A 27,625-nucleotide genomic window follows, 5' to 3' on the forward strand; every position below is an offset into this window, starting at 1 on the left:
ATTAAGTGGCATACCCCAGGGCACTATTCTTGGACCATCACTTTTCAACTTCTATGTCAACAATCTACCCACCCTTCTTTCAAATCTTATTACCATTTATTAGACCTTAGACCTTAGTTCCTCCAGAGCCATCAGTGGCGCATAGGGCGTCGACAAAGCCTCTCCATGCGTCTCCCATTGGTGCTGCAGCGATGACGTCTTCCCATTCAGGTATTAGTGAGGTGCCGGCCGTCCTCAGATCTCGGTCATGTGTTCGTCTCAATGTATTTTTGGGGCCGCCTCTCTTTCTTCTACCGTCTGGCTTCCATTCATAGGTTGTTTGAGGAAGGCGGCTCTCTTCCATACGAAGAACGTGTCCCAGGTATGTCCACCGCCTTCTTTTCAGCAACTCAATGACTGGAGGTTGACCTGTTTTTCTGCGTATTTCTGCATTTGTAATTTTTTGTTGCCAACTTGTATTCAAAATTCTTCTGAGGCTCATATTTTCAAATGCAAGGATTCTTTTTTCAAGCTGGGTGTTTATTTTCCAACATTCACTTGCGTAAAGGAGAATTGAGAGTACATTGCTATTGAAGAGTTGAAGCTTCAGTCGCATTGAATATTTATTACTTCTCCAAATAGGCTTCAATCTATTGAAGGCACCTGTAGCTTGTCCAATTCTACGTTTAATCTCGGTCGAGATCTCTCCATCACAATCAATCCAGCTACCCAGGTACTTGAACTCCTGGACTTGTTCTAGATCTTTGTTTTTGCAATGGAGAACAAGTGGCGAGGTTGTGATGGCCATGCTCTTCAATTTGTCAATGTTTATCTTTAGCCCGACATTCTCTGCATTCTCGGTAATAGTGTCAAGCAGCTGCTGCAACCGTTCTTTAGACTCTTCGAGAAGGACAACATCGTCCGCGAAGTCCAGATTGAACAGTTGTTTGTTGCTTACTTTTACCCCGTAGCCCGATGCGAATCTCAGGGCATAATCCATTATAATTATAAAGAGCATGGGGGAAAGTACACATCCTTGACAAACACCAGACATGATCTTGAAAAATCTGGTTGTACTGTTTTCGGTCTTTATGCAACATTCCGATCCTTCATAAAGCGCTATAATCATATCTACTATTTTCTCGGGAATTCCGTAGTATTTCAAAACTCTCCACAAGCAATCTCTGTCAACTGAGTCAAATGCCTTTTCAAAGTCAATGAATAGGAGGTAGAGCTTCTTGTTCCGTTCTTTTGATTCTTCGACAAGCATTCTCAGTACAAATATTAGATCAGAACGGGATCTCCCAATTCTGAAACCATGCTGCTCTTCTCGTAGAGTTGTGTCTAGTGCTTTCCGCAGATGCTGCAAAATGATGAAGGCTAATAGTTTGGATGAGACAGGGAGAAGATTGATGCCTCTCCAGTTATGGCAGTTCATCAAGTCTCCCTTTTTGAAGAGTTTGACTATAATGCCTCTGCTCCAATCTCTTGGGACCTTCACTAAGGTCCATATTTTGGTGAAGAGAGAAAGCCAAATGGATATGCAGGTACTAATTGAGTACTTCAGCATTTCTGCTGAAAGGCCATCAATACCCAGGGCTCGTCCATTTTTTAACTTCTTTGCTGCATGCATGATCTCCTCAGCACTCAGAGGATCTGTATTGATGTCTAGATACATAAAAGGGATATCAGGTACGTTAGCTTGGTCGCAAGTTCTCGGTCTGTTCAGAAGTTTTTCGAAATGGGAAGCCCATCTTCCCATTTTTTGTTTTTGGATCAGATATAACTGATCCATTTTCGTCCCTGACAAGGGTGATTCGGCTACTTTGTTTTCCTACCATCTCATTTGTCAATCGGTAGACAGTCTTGGAATCACCCTTCCTAGCAGCTTCTTCAGCTAAAGCTGCTTTCTTTTCAAGGAACTGTCTCTTGTCCTTTCTTGCACTCTTTTTTACCTCTTTATCTTTTTCTTTGTATAATTGTTTTGTTGCCAGCTCTGAACACCTTGTAGTATCTATGAGCATGGCTTGCTTGAGTGCCTTTTGTTTGTCAATCAGTTTCCATGTTATGTCAGAGATCCACCTTTCCTTTGGTTTCTTTCAGAAACCTAGCTTTTCTGCGGCAATCGTCGTGTATGCACTTTTTATTTTCTCCCATTTCTCTTTGACACTTTCTGAGTCATTTGCCTCAACAGGCAAGGCATCAAATTTGTTCCATACAGAGATACAGAAATCTCTGTGGATTTTTTTATCCTGTAGCTTGTCCATGTTGTACAGTTTCTTCAGATCTTGCTGTGTCTTTTTTTGGGCTCGTAGTTTGATCTGTAAGTGGGCGATCATGAGCATGTGATCCGACTGGGCGTCTGCTCCTCTATACCCACGCACGTCTAACAGGCTTGTACGCCACCTTCTGGCGATCAGGAAATGGTTGATCTGGTTTCGCGTTGAACCGTCTGGAGATTTCCATGTGTACTTGTGCACATTTTTATGCTCAAAGAGTGTCCCACCAACGACAAGGTCATTACTTAGCGCAAAGTCTACTAGTAATGCACCATTTTCGTTAATCTGGCCAAGTCCATGCAGTCCTAGGACTTCCAGACAGTACTTGCGATCGGCTCCTACTTTGGCATTCAGATCACCAACAACACATAGAACATCATGTTTGGGGATGTCTTTGGTGACAGCTTGCAAGGTTTCATAGAAGCTATCTTTGACATCATCATCCGCCTCATTGGTAGGAGTGTAGCATACAATGACAGAAAGCTTAGTGTGTGTTGTAGCAAATTGTGCAAACAAGATCCTTTTGTTTATTGGAGTCCATTTCAGCATTGTTTGGTATGTTGCAGGGGACATCATAAGTCCTACACCTGCCTGATGATCTGACCATCCCTCTGACCATCAATCAATTCAAACAGATCTTGAGAGTCTAGGAAGATGGGTTAACAAGTGGCTCCTTACTTTTAATATTGACAAATGCCATGTCATCCATTTTGGCAAACACAAAAAGCATCATAAGTATTTCCTTCAAGACAACTTCCTTTCTGCTGTTTCCAATGAAAGAGATCTTGGGGTTATTGTTGATCACCAATTAAAGTTTAGCAGCCATGCTAAGTCTGTTTCATCTTCTGCAAATAAATCCCTTGATATCATAAAAAGAACCATCTCCAGCCAACACCCAAGAGTTTTTATGAAGTTATATAAGGCACTTGTACAACCATGTCTGGAGGTTGGAATGTCATTGGCAGCTCCTTTTTTCAAAAAAGATAAGAAGTTGCTTGAGGATGTCCAGCATCATGCCACTAAGATGGTTACCTGCATGAATAAATTTCCATATGCAGAAAGACTATGTTGTTTGAAGATGCCAACACTGAAATACTGAACAAAAGGGGTGATATGATTTTAACCAAGAAAATCCTTTCTAAAACACCCTTCTCAGTTTCTTTGCAAAGCCCTTGCATTCTCGTACTAGAGGACATTCAATGAAGCTCTCCATGCAGCATTCCACAAGTAGATATAGAAGTCATTTCTTCAGCCAAAGAGTCATCAATCTGTGGAATCAACTGTCTGAGGAAACAGTTTCTGCAACTTCAACTGACATGTTCAAGTCCCACCTTGATAAGGAATGGCTCTGCCAGGAGTTCCTTTACAATTGGGAAGCTGCAGAGTCCTCCACAAGAGCCTAGATCAACAGCCACAATCTACACCAAACAAATTTTTTTCATCACTGGAGCATCACAAGGATGGAAAACCCTTATATTGCTCCAAGCTGTGACTTAAGGAAATGGTTTAGCATGTTTTCAAACATTCTGTCCATCTATCTTTAGCTCTTTCCCTATCACTAATTGTGACTCCATTTCTATCTCTAACTGGGACAACTCCAGATTGACTCTTACCTCTCAATTTATTAACATACTGGTGCAATACTTCACCATTATGCCAACTAGCTGTATCTTTTAGATCTTCAACAATTTTATCCATGGCCTCCACTTTATAACTTATTAATTCATATTTTGATGCTTTCACCAATTTCTTTACATTCCTCTTATTTTCATATAATCTGTCACTTGAATAGTTCTTGCAAAGGCCCCCCCTCCTCCCTATCAAATGTAATGCATTTTTACTAATACCCCTTACTGTGTTTCTAACTTTCTTTCCAGAGACACAATCAGCAACTTCATATACTATTTCCCTAAAATTATTCTATTCATCTTCTACACTGTCAAATTTTAAACTCTTTAGTTCAGAATTCAACTGTTTGTGGAAAGTTTCTCTCAAATTTTCATCCTGAAGTCTACCCATCCTAAACTTCAGCTTTAGATTAATCCTATACAATGCTAGATGGTGATCTTTACTCTTAACATCAATGACAGCACTACAATAGACCCCAGTACTTTGTATTAGTCCTGCCAGTCTTTGGGCTGAAATAACATAATCAATCAGGTTAGCTGTCTTACCATCATATGGTAATCATGTTACCTTATGGGCTGTTTTACAACCAAATACTGTATTGGTTATAACTATATTGTTATACCTACAAATTGTAGCAGTCTCTAACCATTACTATTTTCTTTTCCTACACCAAATTTACTTAAGCTAGGATACCATCTATCCCAATTTCTACCAATGTGGGCATTGAAATTCCCTAATAAAATTTACATATGTTTACATAGGGGGATCCTTTCTATTTGCTCCTGCAGGTGTAATTAAAATTTATCCAAGTCACTACTATCTCAATCAGTTGGTTCTATACAGGCACATACTACAATGACTCACACAATACACCTTTTAGTCATAAAATGAGACTAGAATTACATTATTAGTCCCTGAATTGCAGCATGGTTATAACTAAAGGATAGGCTAGGTCATAAAATTTCAAATGGTATTAGATTTAGGGTTAGTGTATTTCCTGTTTACTTTGTATCTCAATTTCAACAGGGATGACATGAATCCCACAGCCTCTGGGAAAAGGGCTGTAAATTAATACATTTTTTAGTACTATGATAAAGCAATATGTGTTTAATTTAGGAGATCAATCCATAACTAGGACTATCAAAAGGAAAAATTTAATTCTAAAAACAACTTTAATATATCTTAAAAAACATACTTATTTAATTCCTAAAGCAGCTTTAATTTACCCCTAGCCTCCCCCCTCCCCTAATTTGCAAAATTATAGACTAGCTCCAATTAAATACTTCTGATGTGTTTTTCTTTGTCTTGATTTTGTCAACATTGATATAATTTCTGGATATTAAGTTGAAATACAAGTGATACATGGCCAATTCATAATTTGGGGCAGTAAATTTACATATTAAGGGGGTAGGGTTTAATGAAAAGTGAAGTAAATTCAGGAATGATAAAAATAAGAGTTTTTAAAACTTTTTTTTAGAACTTTATAGTGTTTCTTTTTCAATAACCCTAATTCTCAGTTAGCCTAATAGCCTAGGCTACCTAAATTAGATTTTGGCAAAGAAAATTCCATGATTAAAATAGGGGCTGGTAGCCATTGCCTTTATGTTTTATTTCAGGTGAAATTAGATATATTTTTAAAGCTCATCAAAGGTCAGGTTCCTAGGACTATATCTGGGACATCAAGGGGATGGGAGTCATTGACAGGAAAGCAGCCATAGGCTAATATTTGAGTATAAAATAAGGAATGTAATGGTACCCTAAAAATACATACTACTTTTTTATGTTTATTATTAACATATCAGCTTAATAATTTTCCATGATATTTATTACTCTTGCGATGAATTAGCCTGCAAACAAACTAGGCTATCTTACGTGTCTAAGACTAAAATATCTTGATATCTGCTCTTTTCTTTATGTATCACTTGTTTTACTTCTAGCGAAAGAGACTGTCCGTCCCAGAGACTGCTGAATTCACTGAACCATCCTTCTTTCATTGCATCCATTGTATTAAGCTAATCCGGAAAACACCCTGTTGAGATTTAAAATGTTTTAAAATTCTGACACTGTTGCCAATAGTATTTAGGCTAATCCGGTTTTCAGCTTCTGCTTTTCTTCATTATGGAAAACAGCCAACAGAGCAAAATTTTTCATGGCTGCTGAAGTTAGAATAAAAAATACTGATTCAATTTGTTTTCTTCAGAATCTTCCCTAAAATATATTATAAAAAAAATTTCTTCCCATATGTTTTTAAAATCTTAATAATGTTAAAAAATCTTATGTTATGTAGTTTGTGGAAGTGTGGAAGTGCAAGCCACTTAGCATAATTGATGAAGCGGCAATATAAAACAAACTATAGTTTTTAAAACTACATACAAACAGGAAAGCAAAATGGTTTAGTAAATAAAGCTCTAAATTTATAATGGATTTTTCAAGAAAAGTTGACCAGCTCATTTTGCCAGATTTGACTTTTTTAAAGAAAAAGCCGCTTCCCGTAAGCCAGGTTTGCCATCTTTGGCTTATGGAGGCAGAAGATATCAGAAATACGAAAGGACAGTCAACCTTACTTGAAAGGGTGTTATTAAGTATGCGCCTTAAACTACTGTTGGCAGATGGAAGCTATAGAAAAACGCCCCGTAGTTTCAAAAATAAGACCCGCCCAACCCAGTTTCAAAAATATAATAAGAAAAAGGAACACTGGCGATGATTTCCTATAAGGTCTGTGTTATATGGTAATTATGTGCCATTTGCGTCGTAGCAAGTGTTTATGGCCTTATGATTATCATAAATTTCATAGAGCAGAAGCACTACACAACAAGGAGAGGCATCATTACATAAACAAAATTAATAAAGCATTTAACACTCAATAGGTGGCAAGCACGATTTTTTATCTTAATATCCTTTGGTGTTCCTTTTTCTTACTATATTTTTCTATGCTGCTCTGAATTGCCAGGAACACGTTTCTTCTGAGTTCTCCGAAAGTTTGCACCAGGAATAAGAGACGCAAGTAGCTATATCCAAACGAAACAAAGAGCGTGCTCAATAAAAAAAAGTTCTAAAAACGCTTCAAAAATAAGTTTTATACTTTTTTTCTCTGTTTTTATGAGCTAGACAAAAATTTTATGTGTGATGGGGGGGAGTAAAATCCTTAACCCGCCTTGTTCATGGATATGGCTTTGATCTAGGTTTTGTTGTATTGATTTGTATTTGATTTGTTCGTATTGGGTCCAATTGATTTGGATGCAGGGGTAGATACAAGATTTTCTTTAGGGGGGGCATAATAGGTTGCTTGGGTAAACTTGCAAACAAAGAAATACCCGCAATTTAAAGGGAACATCGACGATTATACGTCTTAGGTAGGTAGGGGAAAAGTCATTAATTTAATCTAAAATATGGTGAGGGTCTAAGTTCTAATAAATTTTGTTGAAATTCAAATGTTATAAAAATGTTGATACAAAAAAATATAAGTTATAAAAACCATCCCGTCATAGAAAGAAATATAAGGCTGTTAACCATCTATGAAAAAAAATATATTTAATATTTTCGGTATAATTTTTTGCCTTTGCACTTCTAACCACTATAACGAGTGAGTTAAGATTTTCAAAAAAACAAATTGGTCTTCAACCATCTTTTGGTGTCAGGCACTCTTTGCGACAATTTGTATAGGTCAACTCATTTAGCATATCGCCTAACTTTTTGGAATCACTTAGTAGCTATGATAGTAATGAAGAGTAGGAAATGAGGATAAAGATACAAATTGTATATTCGTAAAAGATATACTAAACATTAAATACTAGTTCTTTAAAGAATGTAACGAGAAAAACAGAAGAAAGTGATAGAAATGCATAGAGGACATTTAAAACAGGGGTTTTAAGTATAGGCAACAAAGCATTAACTAATAATCATTGTTTCTTTTTAAAAATAGTGTTTTAATAAACGCTGTCAGTTTTGACGAAATCCGCAAAATTTAGTCAAAAAATTATACTTTTCGTAACAGCGTAGCGTATTTTTCCGCGTTTTAAAGTTCGATATATTTCGCTTAAAAAACAGAATTCACAATTTTATAAGAAAAAGTCTAATTTTCTATATCCACTCCCGCTATATCTATTTATTAGACGGTCGATGTCTACCTCAATATTTCGTTGAATTTTTATAATGGCTAGTCTTCTCAATCCTCTTAGTCTAGAGCTCTTCATAAGTACATCATCTTCTATTCATCCTAAAATATTCGAATAAAGACCAAAATCGCCAGTAAAATATGAACTCTAATAAAGATGCATGTGGGTACATAATTATGTGTTTGTTTTATTTTTGTATTTGACAGGTGTATATTGGGGTGCGTTTGTTTACTTGTCCGGTTACTAATCTGATTAATCCAAGCGTTTTTTGAGACACATATGACGTCAGAGGTTAGTCGGATTATCCCCACAAACGCTCAGGATTACTTGTCCGTGGGCTAGCACTTTATAACCCCCAAATAAAAAGATTATTTGAGGATTGTGACGTCAATGCTATATATTTTTTTAAATGGATAAACATGTGAAATCGTTAAGTCTAGAGAAAAGACAAGGAAACTGTAAATAATAGAAATAATCTTAGCTTTTCAGTGACCTGTAAGTAATATTATCCATATTCCTTAGTATCTAAAGGGTTTTTGGTGTTCTAGGCCTGTCTTGCATAGGCTAAGCTTCATAAGGAGTCAGAAGAAAAGTTTTTTTGTTATTAAAAAGGTTGATTCTTAGGGAGGCAGCTATCACATTGGTGAGTTAGTCAAATGTTATTATATCAAACAGGCCTAGTTTCTAAACCATCCTATAATTATTAGTTGGAAAAAATTTAGAATGATTAGGCCAATACCTATAGCCTTTTATATAGTCTATATTTGTTGAGATTGCTATTTAAGCTGGATTTTTAAGATACAGTAGGGGTAAAATTTTACTTTAGCTACTTTTGGCTATCTTTGAAAGAGGTTAGGCTAGGAAAATGAAACTTTCAGGGATGTGTCTACAGGCTAAAGTATGTCCCAGGAAGGTATTTTGAAGTACCTACTTCTACTTCTTTTCCCTCTAAAGGGTCCTGAAATTTTTGGGTGCCTTATTTTTTGGTTATCAGTTTCTTTTTCTCTGGCCTTAGTTCTTAATTATTCTGGCCTTAGACAACTCCTGTTGATTGAGCAGAACTTTAAGCCATAACACTGTTTTTTTCTAATTCTAGAAATAATCTTTTATGCCACCTCATTATAGGTTAAATATATGGCTTATATTATTTATTCTCCATGAATTTTTGTTTTATTTGATTTCATTGATGTCAGTTGCTTTCTGTTAAAAATACATTTATTTTTTTACATCAAGCTTCTTCTTTTGTGAAAAAATTTGAACTGTTTTTCTTTTTATATATTGTATAAAATGTAAAGGAATACCTGGCCCTTCATTTCACAGATTCAACTGAAAGTATTTGAGGCATCTTACATCAAAATTCATTTGACACATTTTAATGTTTTTTTTTTAGATGACATAGGACACCATTAAAGTTTTGCATTTGCTTTGCTAAAAATTGTCTTAAAAAGTGCCAAGTTTAGAGAGTTATGTTAATATTTTTCTTGCTGATGAGTATAATTTTTTTTAAATTCCTTCTGTTTAAAGAATTTTAGAGAGATTCTGAGCCAACCATGGGTATATTGTTGTTACAAATGATTTTTCTCAAATGGGCTTGTGGAAAACAAGTAGAACATATAATTTCTCTTTTTTTATTATTTCAAAACCAGAATATCACAAAACTAAGCATTAATATTGCTGATTGTACCTTAAGTAAATACAATCCCTGATGGAGTTTTGTTGATACCTGTTTAAAAATTTATTTGTCTTAATGAAATACATATTGTTTGTGGGACAGCAATGAGCAACTATGACTTGAGTTATTTTTTTTTTTTTTTCAATATTTTCTTTTTTCCAAATAATTTTTGTTCTCTGGTGACATTTGTGTTCCTTCCTAAGTGGCTGGCACTCTAGGTTGAGAATCCTTTATCCAAAGGGCACAGGTTTAATTTCTGGCATTAGCAGTTTATTTGGTTTGGGACAAAGGTCAGTGATGTAACTCTGTAAGTTCAGCCAGAATTGGCCCAAACTTAACAGGTTACCTAGAGAAATCTGGGGTCAGTAAGCAGGAAGGACATGCAAAAGCATAGGATGACTGGCCCCTAGCTTCCTATTGCACTTCCTGTCTAAAGGATTACCTGGTCCTTTACTAGGCTTCTGACTTAGCCATAGGAGCTTTCTTTTAAACCCATTAAATATAAGTACAAAGGAAGAAATGTCAGTAAGGTGGCCCTTCCTTTTCAATGAATTTTTGATGTACAGACAACAGTGTAGGTCATAAGAATTGGCTGGTGAATGTTTTGCAAGGTTAAAAATTTAGGGCAATTGCTCAGGTTGGCAACTGAGCACAAAAGTAAAATTTTGTGAATGTTATATTTATGTCATGTCCAGAATTTTAAAGTTAATCTTCATTGTTTTTTTTTTAATTTCCATGGCCCTAGGACTTTAGTGTATTAAAACCTACCTATGTCCATCCATTTTCTTTTAAACAGAGAGGAGTTCTATGTTTCCTAGCTTCAATAAATTTATATGCAATTTTGAGACCAGGGTTACAAAGTAGGTCAAAACTTGCAAGTGGAACTATGATATGACTAATTAATTTGTAAGAAATGTATATTAATTTAAAGATTAAAAAATTATGTAGAAAACAAACAAGACAAATAAATAAAAGTATCCCTTTACAACCATTTAATTAAGTGTAACAAATGTAGATTATCCCTAAGATTGAAATGAACAAAGCTTCAATTATGAATCTGTTTTCTTTAAACAGACTGAAGGGACAAACCTCCAAGCTATGACAAATTCAATCTCACTTTTGATCTCTTTCCTTTTCAATAGGAACTTTCTTTGGATTTTTTTTTCAACCAAGTAAAAACAGTAGGGACATGATCAGGTTTAAGTGACCTTCCACTAAGCCTACATACCCAGGGGAAAATTGTGCAGCTATACTAATAATTGGTAATTTTTTTGTTGTTCATATGTTTGATTTACAAATAAAGTGAACATACTCCTTGATGCCCTTTTTTATTTTTTACAAACATAATAAGTGCTTCAAGAACAAGTTTTTGAGCTCTTGAAAATGACCAAAGTATACTCAAATAGTTTTTGGGTATAAGAAAGCTTAAAACATTGGTCTCAAACTTACTGTTTCATTATTAATCCATTTTTTACATGTTGTATAATCTATGAGCACTTATTTTCCACAATTAAGTTGGATTAATAAATTTTACAATATTATGCTGTATTTCTTCTTCTTTGATGCCAAATTTTCAATTAAGGTACGTGTTTTTGGTCATTTTTGACAAAATAATGAAGGTTTTTACTGCCAAAATTTGGTAGGTTAAGTAAGGTCAAAAAGTGCTTAAACTTGAACTAGCAAAATAAGCAATTATTATATTTGTAAAGAACATACAAAAAGGCATCAAGTGGTATATTCACTTTATTTGTAAATCAAAATATGAACAACAATAAATTCACCTCTAACATGCCTAATTTGCAAACATATAGCCCAAATTATATATTTCCAATGTTTTCTGCCACCTGTTACTTGTTTTTCCAGTTCTTGTTTTGCCACAGTTGCCTCAATTAACAGGTACAATGGTTGAGGGATAGATTGGCAGAATCAATAGAAAATATGTAATTTCAGCTATAGATTTCCATATTAGGAGGGTTGGGGCTAAAGTAGAGCAGGGCTGCATGTAGAAAGCTATAATTATTATGTAAATTACAAAGAATCATCTTTTTTTAACAGGTTTTCTTCTATAGGTCTACAGGTCCTTCTCTTGGCTTATACCACATCAAGCATTATATAACCAAAGAAGAATAAGTAGCAAAAAGCTATATATACATAAGCACATGTTATTTAACAATGACTTCTCTAGTGCTTAACTATGACCCCTTAGTAATATTAACAAGAAACAAGGGTAAAACTGGTGCAAACAGTATTACTGGCTTTCATATAAAGTGAATATACCACTTGATGCCTTCTTATATGCTCTTTACAAATATAATAATTTCTTCTACTGCAAATTCAGATTTAAGCACTTTTTCACCTCTTGACCTCTTAAAAATGACCTATAGGCTAAATGGAGTCATTACAAATCTGTAATAGTTTAGAAACAAATTTGGGCTATATATTTGCACATCAGGGGGGTGGGGGTAAAGCATAGCATATATTATATATGTATAGTAACCATTGCTGTTTTTTTTTAATGTGTTTGTGCACATCAAATTTTAATGAAAAGAGAAATCACCAGTGCAACAGCACACACATAAAAAAATTCAAGCAATGGTTAGTTTACATATTTAATATATGCTACACTTTACCCCCACCCCCTGATGTGCAAATATATAGCCCAAATTTGTTTCTAAACTATTACAGATTTGTAATGACCCCATATAGGCTATAGGTCATTTTTAAGAGGTCAAAAAGTGCTTAAATCTGAACTTGCGGTAGAAGCGATTATTATATTTGTAAACAGCATTACAAAAGGCATTAAGTGGTATATTCACTTTATATGAAAGCCAGTAATACTGTTTGTACCAGTTTTACCCAATGGTAAAACTGGTGCAAACATAAATAGGTAACAGAAAAAGTGAAATTTAGTGTAAATGACAATCAGGAACTGGATCGAGGGGGCCAAAAACAGGGCTATATCCTTGGAGTTCAAAGAACGTGGTGATTTTTTAGTGAAAAAAAAAAAAAACACTTCCCTGGCTAATTTAGGAATTTGAATTAATTAGCCTACCAAAATTTTCCTATCCTATGCAATTGAAATAATTTTTCCTTTTCAGAGCATTAAGACAATTTATCACAATAAAAAATATCCAAAGCATCTTGAATGGAATGACTTAAAAAGGCAAATGACAACCACAATTTGAAATCTTACAATTAAACTTCTGGCCACACAAATTGTATTAGGCTACCCAGCTCTGAAATAATTGCTGAAGCTGTATTTGCCTGTAAAATTTGAAACAGGCCCAAAGTCCTAGCCTCTTCCTTGTCAAAACTTCACATAGCATTAAAACAATAATTACACGTGACCAATGTTGTTATTATTCGCAATTAATCTTGCCGTTTTAAGTGACACGTGGCCAGACAAGTATTTGTTGCTATCTTTTAGGGGTTAAACCTCGATTAATAAAAATCCCATAAACAAACGCACCCTTGGTAATTTAAATTGTCAGCGTTTCAAGCTGTGGTAGATTTCTAATTATTTTATTTTTAATCTAAAGATTTTTAGATATTCAAATCAAACGTTTAAATCTTGATACGTCTATCGAGCACAAAAATAAAAATTTGAAATTTGACTAGATTTAGCATTAAGAGAAAGATCTGTCCTGTAAAAATTTTGATCTATAAACAACTAATCGTGGAAATATGATTGGATGGCATAAGCATAAAAATTTCCAGCGGTATATATAGCAGTTTAGACAATTTTATGGACAAACATATGCAACCCTTATACAAAAGATAACTATATCTTGTGACTGGTTGGTATTGAAAAGATGAGAAATTCTGAAGTAACATTGTAGTTGCATTTTGTTTTCACGGTTAACTCAAGTTGAGTGAATTCCCACTTCTTATCAACATTTTATTAGTAAATGATTGAAAAAATTCGATGCCATTACACTGATTCAAACTGAGAATTCAAAGACCCATCTATACCAGATAGATAAAAAAAAAAAAAACACATAGTTATTTGCCTTCTTTTATAAACAATTTTTCGAACATTTATTTTTCTTAAATAACCACTCCAACCTTGATATACTTAGTTCCAAGTATATACTTGTACGTAAATCTATTGAAGCTCTTATGAGTTTAACCTTTATTTTAATGTTTAGGATTAGCAAAGGTGATATGTCACATAATGCAGAGCTTTAATGAGATAAAAATAGGCATTAAAGTGGCTACCATTTCCTCACCAAAAACCAAAACTTAAACTAATAGTTTTGGCACTTCTCATAAATTTACTTTCTATTATGCAAATCCCCTAAACAACAATGTAGCAAGTAACTCCAAAAAATACGGCATAAAATGTAAAACACTGGGAGTCATCAGATTTAAGTTCTAGCACTAGTTTTGTGAAAAGTGACTCTTTTGATACAAATATGTATTCAGTAGGCAAATATTTTATTTCATAAATTTGGAAGGTATGTCCCTTTTATGTCCTGAATTTATTATATCTCTCTGTTTTGCTTTATAATGTCATTTTGGCCCGGCCACAGACAAGAAGTATTGTCATACTTCTTATCTTCTTGTCTCGGCCTTGTGTGTGTGTCGTACTTCGTACTATTACTTCTTGTCTGTGTTCGCGGCACTTATGAATATGTACTTTTTAACTAAAATATTTTCAATTTGGCAACGCTGAAGCGGTTCCAGGCTCTGGTAAAGGATTTGCCTAAAAAATGGAAATAAATGTGAAAAGTAAGTAGCCTATTGCTATATAAGAATCTACTGGGAGGGTGTTTTCAAGCTCTCATCTGTATGCTAAATTTTGCAATTGCCTGTTGTTTACATATATCATTGTTGGGAAACATTTTTAATTTTTTGAGGGGGGGGGGGGCTTCTGCACCCACAATTTTCTGTAAGGAAGAAAGTTTCCTGAAGATTTTTTTAGAGGAAATTTAAATAGACGATTAGAGTGATATTGGGTGCATATTTATGCCTATCTCAAATTTCATATCTATTCATCAAAATTGCCTCCAAAGCCTAATCAAACAGTTTTTGGCAATCACACAGAAAATTTTACTATGTGGAGGGTAGGATTCCTGGTGTGATTTGGGAAATGGTCAGAAATTAAACAAAAATAAGTATTCCAGCTGAAAGTAAGGAACAATTATAAAACGTTAAATAAACAGAAATTACTCCATATAGCCTATTAAAAGGGGCTGTATTTCTTCTACCCATGGTCTTTATGCTAAAGTTTGCCTTTTGTTGGAATTCTTTAAGAAGGACTGCTCAAACACATGGGTCATTGAATTTGATTGAGAAGTAACCTACTTCAAAAAACCTAGGGACTAAACATAGGCTAAAGAGTTAAGGTTAAGGAACAGGCAGTTCTTCTTATGTACAAAATAATTAAAGCTTTGTTTAAGTTTTAGCATTGCTCCTTACTTTCAATTAAAAAAAAGATGTGTGTTTTTATTTAGTTTAGCCTATTTGTGTTAGCCTATGTTAGCCTATATGCTGATCATTTAAGCACATGGACATTCATATCACTATTTAAATCTGTAGTATGTTTACTATTAAAAATGTAAACATTATGTGGGGACCATGTTATAAGTTTTAATTATGGTTGAAAATATACAGCAAGCAGCAAAGCAAATTCTAGCCTAGGTATGAAAAATATATCTTATGAAGCAAGGCTCACTGTCCCAAAACTATCCAACAACAAGATGACACTGCCAAAATTCAAACACAAACAGCTCAAACCTATCCTATAGTATCATAATGTCAGTACATAGCATAAATGGTCAAAATACTTTATCAGAGGAGGTAGTACAAGCCTCTAAATTGAATGTTTTCCTAAAAGAGGTTAGACTGATATTAGAAACATAATATTTGCCCATTGGAAAGGTTCATGACAGAAAATTTCAGAATGGTGTAGTAAGCACACACTAGAAAAAGTGCTGTTCCTATAATTTATCCTCCAAGTTATTTAACTTGAACAAAAGTTATTCTTACATGCTAGCCTATTTGAATGCAAAAAATCTGCTGCACAACATTTGCCTTAGATTGAAGGCACCCATGATAGTCTGTTTATTACCTGAAATTACAGCTTAGAGCAGTATAAGGATTTTGAAATAAGAATTATGATTTAAATACTTTGTTCTAACTTTAAGATCCTGTGTTAAAGATTGAGTAGCAATTTTGACTGCTGGTCCTTAGACTGTGCTTAATTAGCCTACCTTAAGTTGCAGATTGGAGCAAGCTAAAAATGTCTATCCTTGCTATGCTCCATGATGACTTCTAAAGGAAGTAATTTTCTTGTCTGGCTCCTTATTTCTCTCTGGATGAAGACTCAGCTGTATCCTAGTTGAAGAGGAACTCTTAGTATAGCTATTCTGTTTTAACTTTGGGCTTACATGTTTGAGCTGATTCAGCAAATACAATATCTTCTGGATGCTTGTTCTATAGCTTAGCAACTCTCTGGGGAAAGACTTGGCTTCCTTCTAGCAATACAATATTGCTTTAGTAGTTTCTTTCAATGACCTCTAGTCATGTGATGGAAGAGGTGAGTAAATAGACCAGGGAATGTATTTTTAGATATAATGTTATAGGCAATAATTATATCTCCTTGTTTTCTCCTATATGTAAGTGTGGTGTAGGTATGCTTCATAAAACATTTGCTGCAATCAACTGATCCTCTTAATTGCTTGGTGCTGCACTTTTTCCTGGATTTATATGTCCATTTTGAAAATTAGAAGCTCTAAGAAGTAAAACTTCAGCCTTAGAACTTTTGTGATTAGGGGAGGGAGAAGGGAACTGTAGTCAAACTCCTATTGGTAATTTTGGTTGTTTTAAGTTTGACTGGAATGTTCAATTTAATTTTACTTGTTTTAATGTTTGTTTATTCATTTATATCAGTACTTGTTATCTTTATGGTCAATATGATCATTTATTTTAATTTCTGCTTGTTTTTTGGTTTCATTTATTCTTTAATAGTATTTTCAGATAGTGTTGAGTTTGATTTATTACATGACTTTTTTTTTGTTAGTCTTAAATTTAATATGGCTCTTTACATTTCTTTGACAAAACTCTTTTTTGGAAAGTTCTTTCCAATTAATTTTTTTTTCTTTTTGACTGTTGAAGTTTATTATTGGCTAATACAATGAAAAGTTCATCTGTTTTCATGTCTTCAGAATTAAAATATTTGATTCCAATTTATTAGTTCAAGTTAGTTTCATTTGATTTATGTCAATATTTCTTGAAAGTTTCAACTAAATTCCATTAGTTTTTACTGAAGTATTACAAATTTGCTCTTTTGTCAGGTAGGATGCACATATTGTCTTTTGATCAAGTTAAACTTCCCTTTAATATTTTCTTAAATTTTCACTTTAATACTCTAGTCTTTTCAGATACACCCAGAATCAAATACTCCCCCTTTTCCTACTAATAAATCCTGCATGTAAATGATGGGTAAAATGCAGAATTAGCAATCCTTTCTCTAAGGCTTTGGGGGGAGCATCTCCAAAGGCATAGTTGTTAGACCTTTTAGCAATTTTGAACAAAATCTTGGTTTTTATCTTTTCTCAGTACTGAGGGGAGGGGTGATCAAAAAAGAAGGGTAGGAGTGGGCTTTTAGCCCTCTGATTACTCTTCAACATACCATGAAAGTTTCAACTGAATACCCTCAACTTATCCTTAGATATTGCTGATATTCCCTTTTGATAACCAGCATTCACATAGTGTATTTTGATTGTATTTGGCATTCCTGTCAACATTTCCTCGAAGTTTCACCTCAATAGCCTAAGCCTTTTTGGAAACCCAGGATCAACATCCCCCCATTCTCCCAATAAAAAATCTTATAAGTTAATAATGGGTAACTTGCTTAACTTACAGCTCTTGCCCCAAGGGCTCTTGGGGTGGGGGTATGTAAAACCTGCAGGCATAGTTATTTTGGAGGGAAAGCAGGTTGCCCTCCAATCACTTTCAATTCTTTAGAAGATCACTAGGACTTGTAATTTCCAATTTAATGATCCCTCCCTGATGTTTACAGCCAACCTCTCCAGATAAAGTGACTTTGGGAAAAAATAAATATATAATAAGAATACATTAAAGCATCATGGTTCTTTACAATAGGCAACATTAGAGGTTTGTCTCTGACTCAGGATCAAACTTTCCCCCTTTTTTATAATAACTAACCTTATGTACAAACAACAGGGAATTTGCATGACTTACAACCCTTGCCTGAGGGGCTGCAGTGGGCTATATTGTCCATAGAGACATCGTTATTTGACCTTTAGACTATCTTGAACAAGATGTTTTACAAAAAGAAAAAATAAATGATAACAATAAAAAACTAGCAAAATGAGGGTAATTTCAGCCAGTGGATAGAAAGAAATAAAATTTATGGAGACAATTGAGATAAAAAAAGAAGAAAAAATAGAGGCTTTGCTACAAATACTGATATTGGAAATATGCATTGTAAACAAAATTTACAATAACTTAAAATTAAGGGAATCAAATAACACTTTTCTTCATTTTAAGCATTTGAGACTGGCTAATAGTTATGACTATGCTAGTTTAGTCTGGCTGACTACATTCTTGGAAAACTTTACTTTTCAACATTTAAATTTGGATTAAACTTACATCTATGCCTAGCCTATTTAAATACAATTATTCCAATTCTCAGCAGTTGTCCTAGACTAAGTCTGTCCATGATTTAGACATTTTTTTTTTCTGTTCTTAATGATGGTGGTTTTTTACCATATCTAAGAATAAATATACTATAGCAAAGGTGGTTAATTTAGAAAGACTAGCTAGAAGATTTTTAAGACCTAACAATGGAGCAAAACAAGCATAAACTACAAGGGTAGCCCTGCCATCCCTGAAACCTCCCAAAGTGGTTGGTGGATGGTTTTGTATTGTCAATTATTCTTCTATATATTTTAAAAGAATGAATATAAAACATAAACAAAAACAAAGTCTTTTGAACTTTAAAGCTTAAATAATTGTTTTGAAAGTTTTATGTTAAGAAATTTCTGCCAAAAATATATGTAGTATTCTGTCCCTCTGCTATGGCAATTTAAAAAAAAAAAGCTGTTACTGTTAATTGATATTGCCTAACCTTTTTGGGACTAGATAAATCTGAGGAGACTATTAAAGGCTCAACACTATCACAAATCAGAACTCAAGAGCTTTTGTTCTGTTTAGAGCCCTCAATTCCCCTCCCTGACTGATGTGACTGTTCTTTTTTCAATTTAATTTCTTTTTAGGTTGAAGCTCATTATTTTAAAATATATTTGACAGGGTAAATTAAATCCACCATTCAACCCTTAAAAACAGCAAATAGAATTCTTCATATTTCAAGCTTTATTTATTTTTAGATTTTGAAGAAACTTTTGATGTTGTTGTAAGAGACATTCAGCAGGCTGAATTCTTGGCAATTGATGCAGAATTCACAGGCCTTACTGATAAGAACCTAGGACTATTGGATACAGTTGAAGAGCGGTATGAAAAACTGCGAACTTCTACCAACTACTCCTTGGTTCAATTTGGACTGGCTGTGTTTTTTAGGGAAAAAGAAGGGTGAGCTTTAAAGCATTTTTAGTTGTAAATAGCGTCTGGTAATGGTTTCTTTTATCCAACAATATACGTATTGTACACTGGGTTTGTTGAACAATTCTTGGTAACAAACTGTAAGTTATGAGCATCTTGGTCTATCAGTAACCAAAACTCTAAAAAAGGAATTTTGATAAAATTAATACATTAAAAAAACTGGTGTTTTATGCTGATCCTAACTATGAAAGATTCATAAAATATAATGTTAGTCATTAATAGCTCCAGGCCTAAGAAAATTGCCTGATTTCCGAAAAAGCAGGAAAACCAACCCATAAAGTCAAATGATCCTAATGAAAATCACACCATGAGGTGCAGCATGTCAGAGAACCTTGCTGTAGAGGTTTCAAGCCCACATCTACAAAAGTGTGGAATTTCGAATTTTTTTTCTGAAGAAAGATCATGGATGCATGCTTATTATTATTTTTTTTTTTATCTGTTTTATTTTTCCCAGGGGTGATTGTATTGATTGTTAGAGGGCTCATTCCAACAAAAACTAAAATTTCTACTGTCTTCTTTAAGTGACAAGAACAATTGGAGGAAAACTAGCCCCTCTTACACACCCTTTTTGGGGGGAGTTTTCCACAGGAAAAAATTTCTATCGGGGAAAAGTTTACAGACGAACCTTCCTGGGGGAGATTCCTCCAGGAAAGGAATCCTGAAAGCTTTAACTCGATCCCCAGCTATGACACAAAACAGGGTATAGGCCTATTTACCAAGCTGCATATACCATTCGCCACCAGTCAGTGAAACCTTCTGGCCATGAACAACCTGGCTAAGAGTAGGCCTGTCTTATTTGAAAGGAACTTGCATTGTTGGTGGTGCAGTTCTGTGAATTTTAATCTAAAACGATTCAGATGTAAGATTCGATATTCAAATCTACTTGCGTAATTTTCAAATTATGATGACTCTAGACTAAAAGTCGCTCTCAATTTATGATACTTGCTCTTTCGAAATAACTTAGTTAGTCCTATTTTCATGTATTGTTCATATTTAGGGAATTTCCCTTCCAAGAATTAACCTCTTTGTTTCTTCATCAGTATCTTCCACATTTCCGCAGTATTTTTCAACATAGGTATATACCGATCTGCTATTAAACTGGTTGAAGCTCTGCAGGTGGTGAAAGATCAAAATCAAGAAAAAATGGAGATGTTTTGGGAAGGGAGTTTAATGAAGTTATTCTGGGTGGTGAAATTAATGTATTGCACATATCAGGCTGCAGGTAAGTTCAATGCGGTATACAGTTTCTTCTCCTCCCATAATTCTTGAAGTTATGCTTAAAAATCAATGTCATTTTATTTGTTCTATTTTATTCATTTTTTCTTTTTTTTAGTTGCACTTTTGCAAGATCAGCAGTCTGTGCTTGTCATTGCTTTATATATTTAACCTGTGCTGTGCTACTACTAAAGATGTTTTGTTTGGTTTTCTATTTCTTTCTCAGAATTAGCTTTACTAACTATTCACACATAGGCGATTTATTTTCTGGTTTTGGATGATTTTATCAGAAGTCTGTCATTGACATAGAATGCTTAACTTTACTATCGAAATAGGGTTTTGTCACAAGCCCAGAAAATGAGTAACTTAAGATGGGAACACGGGGGAATTGGAAGAACAGATATTCCCTCTTCATCTTTGTGTAGACAATTTAGATTTGAGTTTTAAGAACTAAGGGTGCCAATTAGGGGAGGAGGAAGAATTGCCTCTTGGGTTAAAAAAAAATACATTTTTGAGAGTTGTTATTTTGAAAAATCGTCCCCCTAAATTTTGAAAAATGTGTACGTATGAATGTTTATAAAAATAACATTAAAAAAAAACCTTGCCTTCTTCCTTGCCTATATTAATGTGGATTGGTGCCCCCCTGATAAAAACAAAAATCTGTTGTTTTTAAGATTTGAGACTAATAGGTTCTTGTCTAGAGACACGGCTCCAAATGCTTTTAGCACGAGGGGCTCCTTTCTTACAGTTTATTACCACAAGCTGTTCAGTAACTTGGATTATAATTATAAAGACACAGACACACTACAATGATTCAAGACGAATACGCTCTGAATTCTTTTCTAACAAAATCATCATTGATCAGTCATCTCAAGAATAGATATGCTCACCAACTTTCCTCGAATACGCAGGTATTTATTATTGTTAGAAATAAACCGAAATGTTTTCAAAATCACTTGAATATTGTTTTACTATTTTGTATTAGACTCGTGTCACTGTTAAATCAAATTATAAAAATCTCAGTTTTACCCAACAAATTTCTCCAGTGCACTATGCAGAGGAAAGGGGTAGATAATTCCAAATAAAGTAAATCTCGCTTCTCACCCAACAGTTCATAGGAACGAACTGTAAGTAAGAAGCAACTTGAGCCAATAATAACAAAAACTCTACAAAACGTAATTTTGATAACAACTAATACATCAAAAGAATTAGTTTTTATACAGCTCCAAATATATAAAATTCATTAGGATGAATGTTACATATAAAAAACAACGATCCTGAGGAAATTTGCCTGATTTTGAAAAAAGGGGAAATACCCCCAAAAAGGCAAATGATATTAATGAGAACCACACCATTAGATTCAGCATATCGGAGAACCCGACTGTCGAGGTTTTAAGCTCCTATCTAAAAAATGTAGAATTTTGCATTTTACCCAGAAAAAAAATATTTTTTTTTCCTGACGCGATCGTTTCGGACCGATGGTTCTAGAAGTGGGCTCACTGCACGGAGTTTAAAAACTTTATCGCCTTTCTAAGTTGCCAAAATGATTGTGTCATAGGAAAATGGTGCTATCTCTCATTTTGTGGCACCAAAGCTATGATTTTGCCTCATGGAGGATCAAGTTGCTGTCGAACAAAATTTATGGGATAGCCAATCGATTTAAAAACGTCAACAGTCTAAATATTCAGGTTCTTAGTTGCAGAGCAAGTAATTCCCCACGATGCCGCATTCGTTCCTGAACAGTCACGTGCTTGATTTGAACAATATCTTTTATTCTTGATATAGCTAAGTTGATTTGCTTTGTTTTTTCTTATGAATTTATGTTTAATGATGTGTAATTGCGCATCAGCTAATGCGAAGTAGGGGGAGTGTGTCAGTCTGCAGGTGGGATGGGGAGTGCCAGGTGCCTAAAACAGCGCATTTTAATGTAAAAATTGCCTAACTTTCCATTATTCTTCAAATAAATATAGAAAGGCTTATGAGAGGAGGGGGGGGGGGTATGAAATATTCCTTCATTTTTCTTTGTTTATGCTAAGCCTGAACAGCGGTGCTGCGGCTTTTAGCTACCCTTCTTATTACAGAAAAGTGTTTCTGAAATTTGTTTTAAAGCTTCCTTAAACTAAACTGATTCACTTTATATTCCACAGAATTACATACAATTATGTATAAGTGCAAATCAGCTTTTATTAAGGAGGGGTGGTGGGTCTTTGGGTTAGCTGGTGGCATATGCCTCTAGACTACATTCTAAAGCCAAATATTCTAACTCTGATTGAGCCTTTATATAAATACAGTACGAGTTTTGGGGAAGGGAGAGAGAGGGCTGACAAGTGCTACCAGGGGCTTTTCAATGATTTTAAATGGTAATATTTCTCTTTTCCTATTTATATGAAGAGTTTCAATGTATCTAAACATATGTTTACAATGTACTTAAACATCAGATAAACCTATTGTAAAGGTTGCGGTGGCTTTGGCTTCGACCACGTGGGAGATCAAAGTCACGCAAAACTTCAGCAACATGAACAATAATGAAAAATACAAAAACTTGTTTTTTTTCAACTAAAACGAAGGGGCAATATTAAATCTTAAAACGAACAGAAATTGTTCCATAAACGAAAAGGGCTACCCCCTCCTCAACCTCTCGTTCTTTGCGATAAAGTTTGACCTTCTGTCCCTATTCTTTTAGAATGACTGCTGAGACACTAGGGCTGTTGTATTGGAAAAACAAGCATTTTCAAAGCACTAAAAACTTCAGTTTAATGGGTCTTGGGTTGAGGAGGGGGCAGCCCTCCCCTCGGTTTGAGTTTCAATGTTGCATCTTACTTTCAATTGAAAAAACTTTTTTTTTAATTAAATTTTAGGTAAAAGATCAAGTTAATAATAAATGTAATAACCTTTATGGCAAAGAAGCTGTCTTTTCTCTTTGATATCATAAGAACAACAATAAAGTTTTTCTTATGCTGCTCGGCCTTGAATTCTCCAGCTTAATTTGACCATCAAGTTTGACATCAACGGTTTCAGTTGCTGATCGTTTTAATCCTTAATGTCGATCAATGAAGCCTTTTTTGTCGCTAGAGCACGGTTGTTGATCAACTATGTCTCAAAAGAAAAGAATGTTGATTAGCAACGTCGCCAGAAAAGACCTCTTGTTCAGAGACAAAGTATCAGTGTACTTGGGATTCAGAGCGTTAGTTCCTCGGAAGATTCGGTGATAAAGGCTTTTTGTAAAAATACTACTACTAATGCTACTACTAGCAACTCTCCTCAGCACCAAGCCACCTGAGACCCACACAGCTACGTACGCTCCTCCATCCCAATCTATTCAGTGGCTTCATCTTTACACCCTCTCAAGAAGTTCCAACTTTTCTTTAAATCCTTCCTTACGACCGTCTCTCGTCCCATTTGGGGATAGATAGATAAATAGATAGATCATTTTTATTTGCAACAATTAAATAAATAAATATGACAAAGCAGTGCACATGCCTGGTGGCATACTTTAGCACTGACAATGTTACAATGTTACATACTCTACGAAAATAAAAACTAGCACTGACAATGTTTCTTACATTAGCACTGACAAAATAAAAATAAATCAAGCCAAAGTAAATACAAGCCTACAGAATCAGCATAAATATAAAATAAAAATGTAATTCCCTGCAACATATTAAACACAAAAGACCTAATCATTTGATATTTAAATAAATATTTGAAAACCCGTCATAACTTACATATAAATCTGTTATACTTTTACTCCTCGCACCCAATAATTTTGACAAATTTCAACTTTGCGATTACATTTTGCAACTTTTTAATAAATAGCAAGTTCATTAATTCTGAAAAAAATATTTTCATCACTGCTTTGTTAATTTTTTTTTATAATTTTAAAAACTCGCTTATTACAACATTCTCGTACTGATATTGGAATTGAGTTCCAAATTTTTGACCCAGTATGACGGATGCTGAAACCCGCTCTTGATGTAGGACGAAATTCACATGAAAAAAATAGGGACGACCTGCTTTTCGTTTGGCCCCTAAACGGTTAGCCAAAAAACGATCTTTGGCAATTTTTATTCTTCGTCGGCAGAATGTGTCCTAGCCATCTGAAACTTTCTTTCATTATAGCCCTAGAAATTAATACAGAAAATTTTTATTTAGCACACTCAAATCACCAGCATCAACGAAGTCCAGGAGAGTTTTACCTTCCCATTCGATTCCATGCTCTTCCTTAGCATTTGCTACATTTGCTATTTTACTCAATTAAAATCGAAACTTTAAGGTGGTTTATGCTGGAATGTGAGAAGAACAGCTAGCTGTCACACTTTTCAAGACCTTTCCTTGCAAACTTGAACCCGCGTCTTTCATTTCGTTTTAGGGGGAACTTCAGATACAATTTTTTTTTGAGCGTTCACTTTTCATTTTATTTTAGCGGTTATTCACACCGGGCTTACAATTTTCCTGTGTTTGGAGGCTTCAGCAGGAAGTTTTCTGTCAATACTGATTCATTAATTCTGATATCAGAGTCTGGGTTTAGCTTGGACGATATGGTAAAAAACGGTAAGTAGACTACTCTCCTTTTTTCTAAAGCTAATTTTTAACTGGTGACATTTGAACAGAGTGCTTAGAGTTGAATTCATGTTGGGACAACATGCAATCTCTTAGTCATAAAAATGCTCAGTACTAAGCTGCCTTATACCTTATGCCCTATTCCACCTCAATTGAGCCAGAACCTTTTTCTTTACTACCTCCCACAAAAGTTTTTATTTTCCTAAACCTCGTTCATGACTTCCTCCATTTTGTTTGACCACAGATGCATTCCCCAAAAGTACAATTTTCGGAGATACATCATCCATGAAACTTGATTTAATAGTGTTAACCTTTCTTATATTATGACCCGTGAAAGAGATTTTTAGGATCCAGTCATTGCTCTCGGCAGCTGTGGATCCGTAATTATATGTTTACTAATTTAATGATGGCACATACCATTGGTGATAGGAGACGTTCTCCGCGGAGCTTTCCTTGGGGTGTGCTGGACATGAAGTTTTCCTGATTCCTTAAATAGAAACAACACAAATAGTGTATACTCGCTCGAATAATGCCCACAGTATTAGTTCGAAGACATTATTGAATGAAATTTGGAAAAACGCTATTAGCAAAAGAGAAGCATTAATCTATTTCTCCACCATCTGAACAGATCAGCAGAATTACTAGGCATCACAATAAACTACAAACTGTTATGTGCCATACGAATAGATTTGTCAACTCCTTCGTGTCATGCTTTGTAAACGTATTTAACATTTTCTTTCTCTTTTTCTACCTCTCTTGTGATTGTAAAAGTAGCAATATTTAGTGTTCATTTTTGAGTGCTATGGTAGCTAATTAAATAAAGGAAGACGAATATACTAACGAGAAGGCGAGGGAATATATTACCGATATTGGTCTGGAGGCCCCCTCCCTACGTGTTTATTTATAGAGACATACATACATCCCCAAGCAAACATTTAGGTTCGGATTTATTCAAGGCTATTTATTGCTAGCATTAGTCCTAAGCTTTTCCCATTTCCCCCAGTAAACCATTGTAACATTTATAACTGGAATTTGGTAAAAATCCATTCGCCTCAATCTTTTTCATTCATTGAAGAAGAATTTCTTTCATTAGCCCACATAAAATGGGCTAGTAAAAAAAAATGCAAAGTTCCGAGATCCATATTTTTCAAAGTAATTTTTATTATTTGTAATTTCATTTTTTCATAATTATTGTCTTTTTGGATGTTCTTTTATAATAACATTAACCTTAGTCAGCCAAATAATTGTATATTTTAAAATATATTCCAAGCAATACATTCTGCACAATAGATTTTATACATTCTGTAAAAATCCAAATCAGACCGAAGAGAGGGGTGGGGGGCAAAGAATATTTTTTGGAACGGATCCAGTCATAACTCTAGGTAGCTTTGGCCCTTTAATAAATGTCTGCTCTCTTTAAATGGGCAACTGTGCATTTATTCATGTATATATATATATATATATATATATATATATATATATATATATATATATATATATATATATATATATATATATATATATATATATATATATATATATATATATATATATATATATATATATATATATATATATATATATATATATACATATATATATATATGTGTGTGTGTGTGTGTCTTTTTTTTCTTGAAAACTGCTCTATTATTTCTTTGAAAATTATCACCCTGGGATTTTATGGCCTGAAAAACGATCTAGATAGGTCACGAGTTTGAAAAAATTGGCATTTCCCCTTCCCCTTCCAACTCATTTTGCATATTTGGCCCAGATTTACGACAAGCTCTAACCTAAGGCGACCGCAACCAAAAGTAGCAACAGTGGCATTACATTAAGAAATCCTAGACGACATAGATTTCTCATAGATGGCAAACTCCCCTTCATCTTTGTAACACTAATCTTTATAGAAAACTGATTTTGAATTAATTTATATGAACAAAAATTAGTCACTAACATTTTAGTATTATGGTTAAGTAACTTTTGCAATTTTCCTATTTAGCTATAAAATACGTTGAAACAGCTTTTGTAAGAATGCATATAGTATGCTCCATGTTTACTTGAAAGTATTGAAACCTTTATCAACAACAGTGGTGAAGAAAGTGAAAGACTAAATAAAGGCTCTTTAGTATTTAGCATATATTCGTATATATGTGTTATGGAGAGAGCCATGCGTAGAATCTCTGGGGATATGGTTCAAACCTGCCTGTCGCAAGACCTTCAAAGAGTTATGGCCCTCGACTTTGACACAGCGGTGGTGTGTTGGCCATGGGCGGCTTTATGCTGGGATTAATTGTTATGACTAGCCTAGATGTATTAATAAGAATAAAAACAATTAGAGATGTGATCATATTCTTTCAAATTTCATAGACGTTATGGATAACATCGTGATATGTGCCTATTTCTGGTCCATATCGTAATATGAAGAAGATATTTGCCGTTTGAAAAAAGCTAAAAATGATCTTTAAAAGCTTCAAACATAAGGAAGAAAGAAAGCGTTAATAGTTGGCTTCTACCAAAGCTGCCCTTCACTTGGTAGAGTAGTCCACATTAGTGTCTATTTGCGACAATGTGGAGGGTGGTTTAAGCTT

The 27,625-nt window shown here is 34.4% G+C and overlaps 2 protein-coding genes across 6 annotated transcripts in view; one reads left to right on the plus strand and one right to left on the minus strand.

Moving 5' to 3' along the window:
* LOC136026230 (spermidine synthase-like) overlaps nucleotides 1-5,964 on the minus strand; it is a 44,472-nt gene extending 38,508 nt beyond the window's left edge. The window contains exon 1 of the mRNA XM_065702570.1: nucleotides 5,760-5,964. Coding sequence (XP_065558642.1) covers nucleotides 5,760-5,890 — 131 coding nt within the window. The 5' untranslated portion in view covers nucleotides 5,891-5,964. The remainder of the gene's footprint in view (nucleotides 1-5,759) is intronic.
* An 8,313-nt stretch (nucleotides 5,965-14,277) lies between these two features.
* The window catches only part of LOC136026231 (poly(A)-specific ribonuclease PARN-like), an 89,325-nt gene continuing 75,977 nt past the window's right edge, over nucleotides 14,278-27,625 (plus strand). For 2 of the 5 annotated variants that reach the window (XR_010617248.1, XM_065702572.1), the window contains exons 1-3: nucleotides 14,278-14,405; nucleotides 19,031-19,232; nucleotides 24,901-25,028. Coding sequence is in view for 4 of the 5 variants with exons in the window: in XM_065702572.1 (XP_065558644.1) it covers nucleotides 14,387-14,405; nucleotides 19,031-19,232; nucleotides 24,901-25,028 (349 nt within the window). In the remaining variant the exon portion in view is untranslated. Of the gene's footprint in view, nucleotides 14,406-19,030; nucleotides 19,233-20,337; nucleotides 20,485-24,900; nucleotides 25,029-27,625 lie in introns of those variants that run through there. The other 3 variants (XM_065702571.1, XM_065702573.1, XM_065702574.1) reach the window with 2 other exon arrangements.

The sequence above is a fragment of the Artemia franciscana genome, chromosome 4 (assembly GCF_032884065.1).
Source record: "Artemia franciscana chromosome 4, ASM3288406v1, whole genome shotgun sequence".
NCBI lineage: Eukaryota > Metazoa > Arthropoda > Branchiopoda > Anostraca > Artemiidae > Artemia > Artemia franciscana.